Genomic DNA, 12054 nt, shown 5'->3' with positions numbered 1-12054 from the left:
AATTAGTTTTTGATGCTTTGTACATATTTCCCCCTTCTAATCCCTAATTCCTTGGTTTACTGTTTCCATTCTTTTGTCTTTTATCTTCTCTTTCTCTTTTTTTTGCTTTTTACAGGGTCCCTAGTCTTCTGTTCCAAATGCTTAAAATGAGTGTTAGCCTTGATCCGTGAGCATCTATCTCCCTTCAGGTCCAGTCCAGAGGTGCCTTGTAGGAAGAGAGGGTTGTATCTCGAGTTTGTGGAATCAGATGAGAAGCAGTCACGTGGCAACTTGGAGGAAATGGAAAGGATTGTAGGAATCCTGTAGCCGAGGTAGTGGGCTGTATTGACTTTTGGTGCCAAAAGAGCTTTAAGTACTGTAGAGAGGTCATGGATGTATGTTCAGGACACTTTTAAAGTAAATCAGTAAAATGTTATCAGTGAAGGCTTCACATGAATACCGGTAAAAAATTCAGATTTGATGGGGACACTCTGTTACTCTCACATATTAACTGTAATTATACTGCATATAACTGGTGAGTTATAAATATGTAATCATAACTGTGGTTATTTATTTTGTTTCCGTCCCTTATACAAGCTCCATAAGAACCAAGATTAATGCATGTACCCCAGCACTTAGAATAGGGCAAGTCACGTGGCAGGTTCCCAATAATTATTTGCTAAATAGATGAGTGCCACCATGTTTCTATATTTCAGTCCTAGCTGGAGTAGACAGAAATTGTCATCCGAAGGCCCTGAGTTTCAGCCTCGGCTCTGTCTCTTATGAGCTGTGCCATCTAACTCCTCTGAGCCATAGTGTCTTCATTTAATAGAATTTCTGTGGAGGTTTCCAAATAAAATAATGAAGCATTCGCATGGACATTTTGTGGATGGATGTCTATCTGTCCTCTCACTAGCCCCTGCCTTTCAATGGATATTCCTCAAATCATGGCTCTTTATCTAAAGGGTTAAAGTTTAAGTGGAGAAGAAGCTAACATTTTTTGAAATGTTTTTCTTTTTTTTGATGTTTATTTCTTGAGAAAGAGAACAAAAGAGAGAGAGAGAGAGAGAGAGAGAGAGAGAAAGGAGGGAGACCCAGCAGGGGAGGAGCAGAGAGAGAGGGAGACACAGAATCTGAAGCAGGCTTCAGGCTCTGAGCTGTCGGCACAGAGCCCGACGTGGGGCTCGAACTTGTGAACTGCGAGGTCATGACCTGAGCCGAAGTCGGATGCTCAACAGACTGAGCCACCCAGGCATCCCGCAATGGTTATTTTCATTATGAAAATCTCGGGAAAGGGAAAGCACAACTTCAAGCTCATGAACCTTAGTTTTAAAGTAGGATTACCATAATAGCTACAGCTGAACTGCTGAGAAGGGACGAAAAGAGGAAAGTCCTTTGTAAAGCCTGCAAATCTCTGCCTCCCCACTGGGCCTGCAGTGGTAAAAATCTGTGTGAGATGTGGGGCACAAGGCAGCAGCCAGGTGGTGTAGGGGAGAGACACTTTCCTGAGTCACCTGAGAAACAAGACATTTTAAACTGTGGGAGGGCTGGGCCTCAGGAGAGGGGAAGTGACCACTCTGTACGTCACCCTTCCCATTTCCTTCCATTAAGAAGAAAAGACAGAAGACAAGCAGTAGGTAAAACAGGATGTAAAGTTTATATACAAGAATATAATGTTTATCTGAAATATTTACAGTGTTGGTTAAAGCAATATTTTTACAACTTTTTAAGGTCAACTACTATGTATATTACAGGTAAGCTACAATGGTTGAATTTGCAAAATTAAGTAAAAAATGTTTTAAACAAAGCTTAAAGTACTCAGGTCAATTATGAAATCTGTCTGTTTGCCCTTTATTTGAAGAACTCGTGCTGTGATGGTTAATGTGCTCTTTATAAATGGAAGTACTCTACCTGGAAATGTAATAACATGCTACTGCTGTAAGTTCCCAATGAGGGTGTGAAATGACAAGTGAATTTTAAGACTTAGGCTCTGAGTCTCAGGCTGGAGCCGAGACATGTTGAGATAACAGCCAGCTTTATCTCAACGAGGTTTGTGACCCACAACAGTTTGGGCCACATTGAAAAATGAAGCTATTTGCACGTTATGGCAACCTTAGCAGAAAGTGAAAAACAGCTGACCCAAACCAAACAGAAAAACAAAAATATCAGACCCAAGTCACGGCTGTAGCTATTCAACACTAAAGCGAGCTATTTAAAAACTTCATAAAAATATTCATGATTTTATTAGTTTAAACATTTCTACATGATCTGGGTGGGGTTTTCCTTTATGTGAAAACAGCTACCCCTTCCCGAGGCCTCCTAAGGCCTTATAACTCAGGAGATGCTGGGGGGTGCAAACGTGCAAAAGGCGAGGGAAGCCGCTCCAGGCGGGGGCTGGAGCTGCAAGAGCCTGTGCTTGGGGAATGAGAGCTGAGGACCCAGAGCGGAGATGGTCAGCCTAGCCCTGGAGCTGGCCTGGGGGCAAACTAGCACTGCAGCTTGCGGATGCTGCGGGAGATGCGCTTGAACTCTCTCTGCCCCTTCTGCCACCGCTTCACTGAGGTGATCACCAGCTCCCCGCCCAGCTTCTGTCCCATGACCAGATAGGGCGCGTTGATGTCATTCATCTCCTCGCAGGTGCACTGCAAGCTGTCTTTGAGCCACAGCACCGACTTCTTCAGGTCCCTTTCAGACACACCATTCAGCTTGTAAATGGTCTTGCTCTTGGTCTCCAGGATGATTTTGGTATCTCTGTTGATGTAGGTTATCTCCTTCACTTTTATTTTCAGTGCTACGAAGACGAGAGGAGACAGAAGCACACTGGTTGTAATAAGGGAATACAAGTATAGAGTGGGGGCTTTCCTCACCCCGTTCCACTGCCATATTTGTTGACTTGGCCTGGGGGAGGGAAGAAGAGCTTCCTGCAACTAATGAGACTGTCAGGGGCTGAGGTGTGGGGGGTTGGGAGCTGGGGGCAGCAGGTGGCTTCATTTCTAAAGCCTCAAAGGGTTTGCCAGGCACTCTATTTCAAATCAGCCATCCTTTCAAAATTCTCTTAGCGGGACTCAATTAATTAACTTCTCTTCCTCACCCTTGTGTTCTTGTGTTTGTATGTAGGTTGCATGTGGTTCGTGCTTTCCTCAACAAATGACTTCCCCTATTGGAAACTTCAGCATGAAAAGAAATGCCTGACTCTGAGGTGAAACGTGATCCTTCTGTGGCCATAAACTTTAAACTCAATTTATTACGTTGGAGAGGTTTTTGGACAAACCTGTAAGGAAGTTATATCACACAATCATTGTTTTCTAAAGAACAGACTACAGGGAAGGAGAATTGATCTTACAGCTGCATTTGATTTGGTAAAGCAACTAAGAGAAAAAATATCCAAGACTCTAAGACCACAACATGTTTAGCTGTAAAAGTGCTTTTCTGAAGATCTCACTCTCATCTGCTGTCTTTTGACTGTCCAAGGCCAAGGCATTTGCAGATCATATATGTACTGTTTCCAAAGTGGATATGTGGACTCACTAGAATGCTAAGACCAAAAGTAAATGGTTTACTATAAAAGACACATTTTACAGTCATGAACAATCTGGTTTGGGAAAGAAAACCCTACAAACATACATGCTGGAATTAAATTTCACGACTCCATGAAGGCAGGGAAAGGGTAAAATTTTAAGGTTGGAAAGGATCATCCAGTTAAAATCTCTTATTGATACACAAAGAACCTGAAATCCAGAGAAGTTAGTGATTTACACAAGGTCACCCACTTAGGTTGTGTCCTGGCTGAGTCTAGTTCTCAGAACCATGGTCCCCAAACCCCCTTCTTTAATACCACTGTGATTTCTTAAGGCAGCATCAAATTTCTGGTCCAGGTTACAGCATTAACATCCCCAACTGTAATGTGTCCTAAGACTGTTAACGACACTGATTAAGTGTTCCATATAGATGATGTGCCAGTGACACTTCCTGATTTTGATGGAGTTCAGTATATTATTAGTAACAGAGGAAGAGGTGTGTGTGTGTGTGTGTCTATAACTACTTTGGGGATCTCTCTCTCCCTCCCTCTCTCTCTGTTTCAGAAAGGGAATTTGAGTAACCATGGCTTTTCCAGCCCACCAGGAAATGACTGAAACTTAACCAGATAAATCAAAGATGCTGTGATTTGGCCAATCATTATTTTGTCTGATGTACATCTGAACCATAGTACTGAGTTCTCAGGGTTTATAAGACTTACATCATGGAACAAGTCACATGAAAAGATCACACATTCCTGTGGCCTCTGCATAAGGGGTTGGGGGTGGGAAAGATGCATGGTGGGAGAAGTGATTATATGTTGCCTGGAAGTTTGTCTATAGCACAGATAGAGCATGTGTGATAGAGCACCTGGTCAAAGTAAACATTCTTGATCTCTAAATATCAGAAAACCATTACTTTTAACCAGGAGGAAGATTTATTACTCATCTTTTTCTAGCTATAAAATAATCAACTTCGCAGAAGCTTACCATGGGACCAGGCATTTCCTCCCTGAATTTTCAGCTGGGACCAAATATAGGCAATCAAAGCCCCAAAATAACTTTTTCTGCCCTGGAAGATGCAAATGGGGATGCAGGAAGTGGTAGGAGGCAGAGGTAATGATACTGTCTGATCCAACAATAGGTTGTATGCATGGGCAGGCAGTTCTGGGCTAGGAGGCATTCTGTATTTTCCCTGTACTTCAGGAGTGCAGTGGGGAAAGAGTGTGATGCTTTTGTGGATGATTTAAGTTAAATAAATCAGATTTCTACCCTTGTTCCTTCTACCCTTCCATCACTTTCCAAAGTACAGAGGCAATATGGAATACTGCTTGTAACACTTCCTATAATTCACGGTTCATTATCTCTTTAGAGACAAAATTAATGTGGGAAAATAGAAAACAAAGCTGTGAGGTAATATGTGTGTGTGATACCTTACACGCAGGGATATCCATGTTGTTTTGAAAGGTTTTCTCCTCTAAGGAGAGAGAAAACTAGGACATACCTTCCCCCCCCCCCCCACACACTCACACACACTTTTTCTGGGGGAGGGGCTAGGTCTTGATACAGCATCCTTAGGAAGGGGGTCTTCTGTGAGGGAAGCCATAAAGCAAGCATTAATATGTGTGTGTGTGTGTGTGTGTGTGTATGTATGTGCACATGCCTACATTTAAATCATTTTAGAGCCCCATGATATAACTAGCTTTTTCATGGAAAGTCAGGAGAGAGATCTGTATTAAATCTAATGCAAAGGACATAAGTTGCCAGAAGAAAATGACATTTTATAAACATTTTAATGTAAGTTTTGTTAAAATTATGTTTCTTTTTTGCCTTTAGTCAAATCTTTTTATCATGGAAGCTCAGAAATGTGTTTGGTAAGGCTCTAGAGATCTGAGACTGCTGCTACCCGCACGCCTGCCTGCCCTCTACTACTTAGAGTTGTATATATTTAAATATAGACATACGAAACCCTATCATCGCTTTTGTGGTTCTTGCTGAGGGGACAGACTGGTTGGGACTCAGGGTCGCCTCCTTTCTTTTTTTCTTCCTTGGCAGTGTGAAGTTTTTCCTAAAGCTGTGGCTGATCGGGGATCAGCTAAGGTTAAACCTAGGACACTTCTGGAAGAGACTGGAATGGTAAGGAACAGGGACTAGACTGTTTCCAGAGTTTCAGGGACCTGGACAGGTCTGAGATTGCTGGGATGGCAAGTTGTAAGGAGAGAGTGGGAAGGTAGCTCCCAAAAGTGGGTGGTGAAGTAATTTCTCTCAGTTTCAAGGACTTTGTTGAGTATATAGAAATGTTAATACAGATCAGTTAGAATCCATTACTGTTTGATAGAGCAGGGATTATATCTGCTCGCCAGTGAGTTCGGCGCCTTCTGCCTGAACAAATACTTTTCAGGGATACCAGCCTCTCAAACACATCGAAAGGTGTCTCCTCTTGGAATGGGATGAAAACACGAATGTCCCAGGGAATGTCTGGGTGACGTTCATGGCCCCTTCTGACTCCAAAGTTAGCACTGATTTCTGGGTCTAGCTGGGCTTGGCCCTTACCTCAGAGCCCTGAGGACAGTGGGTAGGTGGTGATGAAGCTCTGTGTGGACAGTGTTCATCCCTCTTTTCTCGTACAATACTCTCCTAAGGGTGGTGACCCACCCTCTGTGAATCTGGGTAACATATCACACACATTATCTCCAAGCGCTATGTCATCATGGCGCCTTTCATATATTTTGCCAAAGTAAATTCCTAATCTTTATTTTATCTTCTTTTTAAATTTAAGGAACTCCTCCCCCCAAATTATTAGCCTATACTTTGGACATAGTCACTAGTGATAGAATGCAGAGGATCAAAGCATTATGGGCTATGAATAAGGTAAAAATATTTCTATTTGATGCTGGAACAAACTTTTATTTTTAGCTAACTTAATGCCTTCAGTCTGTTTTTGCTGGGGCTAATATTTACATGCTTTAATTCCTGGCACACATATCTAGTGAGTGAAAGAACATGGCCCAAGATCATGCTTATTGGCAAGAAAAAGCCAAAGTGAAATGAAAAATGTGCCATTCAAAAGTCCTAATTTGAATAATTCTCAGTATTTGACTGAGACAGTACAATGAGTCTCACCTAAAAAGATACAACTCAGGCAAGATAGTTACATAGGGAGAAAACCGGGATAGAGCAAGTTAGATGACTTTGGGAAAGATAGCTATGGTAGTATTTTACCCAAGTCTTATCCAATAACATCTTAATGATTTGTACCTGTGAGTTGTACTGGCAAATAAAGCTTTTGTATGTGAAATCTTTGTTGTTGGTATATTACTTACCAAAATCATTTTTACAAAGAGTTTCCATTATGTCGTTGTCATCCTCATTTTTATTTTTGCAGGCTTCACATACCTTTGGAGCTAGAAATGTGAAAAGTTAGTAAGTTTGCTTAAAAGGGAACAGCAGGTGGCGTTTGTAAACAACTCAAAGGGGCTTATCCAGGCCAGAGTAGCAATTGTTCTGTAAGACCCCAGCTTCTGCCTCTTTGAAAAAGGATCACTCATTCCCAGGAAAATCTTCTGTGACTCCTGCTTTCTCATGGGCAAAACAAGAATGCCTATAGTTGTGTTTGAGAAATGACAGGTCAACCCCCCTCCCTGCAAAAAGGGTGTTGTGGGCACAGTGGACAGTTAACTGGGATGGGTTTTGGCTTTTTAGCTCTTCCTCCTCTCTCCTGAGACAGATTCTGTCTCTGAAATTCAAAGTTGTTCCCAAAGCTTCTCTGAGGACAAAGCACCAAAAGAAACCTGGAGGGGTTTTGGAAAATTGGTTACCACAAAACATAGCCAAAAGATTGTCTTTTTCGGCTGCAGGACACCAGTGTGGCTCAGCCTCTGCTGGGCTCTTCAGCAGAGTCGCGTCTCAGGAAGGTCACTTCAGGATACTTTCAAGTCTGGACAGGGAGAGGTGGCTAGTGTTGCACGGGTTACATACCGGTTCTTCCCACCTTGAAACACGCCTTGGTAATTACAATAGCCTGCTCTAACCGCTTCTGTATCACCCTTGTGCTTTTTGTCAAGTCTGTGGTTGAATTAAGCTGCTTTTATTTCATGGTTATCTTCCTTCCTGTGCGGGTTCTTCTTGCCCCTCTTTCTCCATTTCAAACTGTCAGAAACAAACAACCCCCCCACCCCCTTAAAAACCCCAAACCAAAACACAACCAACCAAGCAAAAAACCTAAAGCTTTTCCTGAAGTGAATCATAACTGAAGCTAACTGTCTCTGGGGGTCTGACCAAATGTAGGAATATGCACTAGCACAATGATCAGAGAGCCTGCTAAAGGCTCTTGTAAAAGAGCCTGCTTGGGGGGGGCGGGGGGGGGGTGGGGTGGGGAGAAAACATACTGTTCCCTTTCTTGCATTTGTAATTGTGGTAGTGCTGTGTTCAAAATTTAGGAGACGTTTGATTTTCATTCATATGAAATTGAATTTTCACAGAAAAAAAACTTTATGTGACTCAAGATATCAGAGATATGTATCAAATTAGAAAAATTGCAGAGCATGTTTTGAAGACCATAAACTTTTATTCTGAAGGGGGGAGAAGGCGATTTGGAGAAATGTACTTTATAATGTTGGTGCTGGTGGTGGAAAGAAATAAAAACAAAAGTCACACACATAAAACTGTCCTTAATTCCCCTCACTCAAACAAAATGAAACATTTCCAATTAGGAGCTCTAGGAATGTATATAAAATGTTACTAACCTGTATTGGTTGGTCTGTGGTATATGTTGGACAAATGTTTGAAATATGCCAAACATTTGCAATAAATTAGAAATCTAACCAATAAGATGATTGCAAACTGGAGGTGCCTGCCAGAAAAGATTGCTGAACAACTGTGCATTTTCTTTAACCAGTGATGGCTATAGGAAAACAATTAGAGATTGAAAAGGAGAGACTGCTGGAGCCCTGCAAGGGATGAAGGAGCTCCCTTTCCATCCCCAGGGGACCTGAATCAGCTCAGACACATTGTGTATGTTTTTCTCTCAGGAAGAGTATCAAGAACCCATGAGGTTTTCATTGCTTTGATGGTTTTTGCACAGGAACTTCCCCCTCTGTTTTCTAGAAACCTGGGAAACTCTCTTTTGCATGACTTTCTCCAGTTAATTAAAACCACTCCTAAGATATAAGATGATTAGTGATAGAAGAATGCCTGGAGATGCCCTTTATGCCCTCTTCCTTAGATCACTGAGCAGTAAGTACAACCAGTGCTCAATTTCAACATGCTCCGCGAGCCAGTCCGGCTTTTATTTCCAAAACCTAAGTCGACAGAGAACAAAAAATGCCTTAAATGACTATGCGTTTTGGCTATCGTGCCTGCACGAGAATGTTTCCCTGCCTAGAATCCTGCCCGGTGGTGAGAACGTGTTGCAGGAGGCTGAGCAAGGAGCCTCTGGCCAGGGTGCTCACTACTAACTCCTCAGCACAGCACCACTTCTAATGATCTCAAAACTGCTACCTCCTTTAAAATTAACTGTGCATCTCTAAGGGGGAAAAATGCCTTTCAGTCCTTCGCTTTTTCTTTTTTCTTTCTTTCTTTCTTTCTTTCTTTCTTTCTTTCTTTCTTTCTTTCTTTTCTTTTTCTTTTTTTTTTTTAACTGTCTCTAAGAAAGAGCAACTGGTATAACTCAGAAGGAATGAGAGACTTGGGTGTGTGTGTGTGTGTGTGGTGTCTCAAATTTGTCACGAGGACAAACTACAGCAAGAAGAACGTTTGCCTCACCTGGGACTGGTACCCCTCGCGGGGACACATCGGGATGTGGGTTGTGGGCCTCGAGATCCCCACGGAAAGCCTTAGTGGAGCTGGGTGGGGGCAAGAAGCGGGGAAGATGGGGGAAAGGCTTACCTTCCTCGGTGGCCGGCAGGAGGTGGTCGCTGCTCGCGAGGGGGATGCAGAGGTCGTTGTCCTGGGGGAAACGGTCGCACTCGAGCATGTCTGGCCAGGGGAAGCCGAAGGCGGACATGACTGGAGCGCAGCGGTCCTTCACCTGCACGCAGAGAGAGTGGCACGGTTGGATGGTTTCGTCCAGGTCATCGAGGCAGACCGGGGCGAAGAGCGAGCACAGGAACTTCTTGGTGTCTGGGTGGCACTGCTTCATGACCAGCGGGATCCAGGCGCCCGCCTGCTCCAGCACCTCCTTCATGGTCTCGTGGCCCAGCAGGTTGGGCAGCCGCATGTTCTGGTACTCTATGCCGTGGCACAGCTGCAGGTTGGCCGGGATGGGCTTGCAGTTGCTGCGCTTGTAGGAGAAGTCGGGCTGGCCGAAGAAGAGCCCGCGCGCGGAGCCCAAGCAGCAGTGCGAGGCGAGGACGAGCAGCAGCAGCGAGCCAGGGCCCTGCGGCATCGTGGGCGCGCGACCCCCGGGGGGCGGAGAGCGGAGCCGGGGAAGCGGGAGGCAGCCGGGGCGGAGTTCGTCCCGGCTCGCTCGCTCTGCTCTGGGCGGTTCGGGGGGCCTGGAAAGCGGGCGGCCGAGACGCCGGGCGCCGGGAGGACTGTGCGGGCGAGAAGCTCTCCACTCGGCTTCGCGCTGCAAGCCCGAGCTCAGCTCCGGGGGTCTCCGACCCGGGGGAGCAGAGTGAGCCACTGCTGGGGCCCAGCCAGAGTTTTCTTGGCCTTTTTTATGCAAATCTGGAGGTGGGGAGGGGGGAAGAAAGGGAGGAGCCAGTGCAGAGTAATCCGAGGAGGGTTGGTCACTACTCTCTAGGTCTTGTTTTCCGATGAGAATGCCCCTCACGCGCTCCCTGGAAGGAAATTCTGCCCCCCTCCCCGGCTCCCCGCCCACTTTAGATGCTGCTGATCGCGTGCTCAAGGGTTGCTTTAAACAACAAACAAATAGACAAGCCTGGCAGCTGCGCCCCCCCTCCCCCCCCAGCCCAGGGAGTGCGGAGCACGGTTTGCGGGAGATGGGGAAAGCTGGGGACGCGATGGGCAGCCTCGCCACCGGGTCCCGGGGGAAACGCGCTCCGCCCCCTGCAAGGCCCCGGTCGGGGGTTGTTTGACCCCAGCCTGAAGTTTCTGCTGGGACCCCGGAGCTGTGCGGCAGAACTGCATCCCTCTGAGCCGAGAGCTCAGGCTCTTTGTGCTTTTCTTCGGCTCGCGCCCGGGACCTATCGGCCCCAGGCCGCCTAGGCGAGCTTGGTTTCCTCTCCAGTCTGCAGCCACAGTTCGCAGCGTGGCCCATAACTATACCGTGTGCTGCCCCCTGCCCTTTTAAAAATCAGAATTACGAATAAAGTCGAGTGAGCAAAACTTTTACATGGAAAAGGGACTAAAACGTTGGGGTGGTTGTGTTGTTGGAATACGTCTCGATTTTGCCGTTGGGGAAATGCCTTTGCAGAATCTCGTCAGGCCCACACAAGACTGCCCACCATTTCCCGGTTTTGGATAAAAGACCTGCCCTCCCCCCGCTCCTTAAATGAAAGGGATGACTCAACGCTCGAAGGTAGTGCGGGCCTTACACACGGGCTCTTGCGGCGCGGCGCTCAGGAGCGCGGAACGGAGTACAGGCCCCGTTCCTAAAGGCTAGTGCCAGGCCCATGCAGAGAATGCGCCAGGTGGACAGTCTGGGAAGGACTGGGGAACAGAGGAAGGAGCCCTGCCTGGAGATCCACGAGCGCTAGTCGTGGCCTTGGCAGCGTTGGTTCATTCATCCTGCACACGCCAGCGGGCACTGAGTGTGCAGAGGTGAAACAGGTTGGCCTTTGCTCTCGTGGAGCTAGGGCTCTACTACCCTTGAGGACTGCAAACAGTAAGTTTACAGCTGGAAACCGGAACTTGGGTGCCAGGAGGGGGAAAGTGAGTGTGTGTGTGTGTGTGTGTGGGGGGGGGGGTCCTTTCCCGGAATCACCCAAGTCTCCCCTAGGGGTAGGTCGTCTCCGCCCCCTCAGCCTCCCTAGCTGGTTGGAGGTGCTGATCCAAACAGATAATCCGCTGAGAGCGACCCCGCCAAGGTTCTTTCATATGTAAGGTAGCTCATTGTTATTACTTCCCGGCCTCTAGGAGCTATCCACAGGCCCCGTCCGAAGCTTTCCTATTTCCCTCCTTCCGGAAAGATGCAATAGATCCGGCAGCCTTCCAGGTCCAAGTCGTCTGGCCTGCTTTGGGGTCCCAGTGCTTAGGGGAGGGGTGGCGAAAGCCCACTCAGCGTCATCGTCTATCCCTTCCTGGCCGTAAACACACCAGGAAAATCTCCGCCTGGAAGGAGAGCATTATCTGGACTCCAAGAATCTATGTCCCCCAAAGTCCAGCTTCCATCTTTGATCCGGGTGCTCAGTTGGGCAAGGGCCGGGGGTGGCGGAGTGGGTGTGGGGGGCAGCAGCAGAAGGCCGCTCTTCAGCGTAACCAGCCCTGGGCCTTTTTCGTTTCTAACTAAAGCACCAAGAAGCCTAAAACTCGCATTCCCCAACACAAACAATTTTGAAAATAAACCCCGCATGAAATGCACACACATCCAATCGAGCAATTAATCAGAGCCTGAGTTCTTGAGAGATGCTAGGACTTCGGTCCGGGGGCGGGAAGG

At 46.4% G+C, this 12054-nt stretch overlaps 1 protein-coding gene across 1 annotated transcript; it reads right to left on the bottom strand.

The window, feature by feature from the left end:
- Window positions 1–1613: 1613 nt before the first annotated feature.
- SFRP2 (secreted frizzled related protein 2) lies at window positions 1614–10303 on the bottom strand. The gene is made up of 3 exons (XM_042935253.1): window positions 9381–10303; window positions 6818–6898; window positions 1614–2770 (listed from the first exon to the last, which is right to left on the bottom strand). Exons 1-3 carry the CDS (start codon window positions 9877–9879, stop codon window positions 2466–2468), a joined length of 885 nt encoding a protein of 294 aa, XP_042791187.1. The 5' UTR covers window positions 9880–10303; the 3' UTR covers window positions 1614–2465.
- Window positions 10304–12054: the final 1751 nt, after the last annotated feature.

Source organism: Panthera leo, chromosome B1 (genome assembly GCF_018350215.1).
Source record: "Panthera leo isolate Ple1 chromosome B1, P.leo_Ple1_pat1.1, whole genome shotgun sequence".
NCBI classification, from domain to species: Eukaryota; Metazoa; Chordata; class Mammalia; order Carnivora; family Felidae; genus Panthera; species Panthera leo.
Note: the sequence above shows the minus strand (reverse complement) of the source record. Positions and strands in the feature narration are given on the sequence as shown.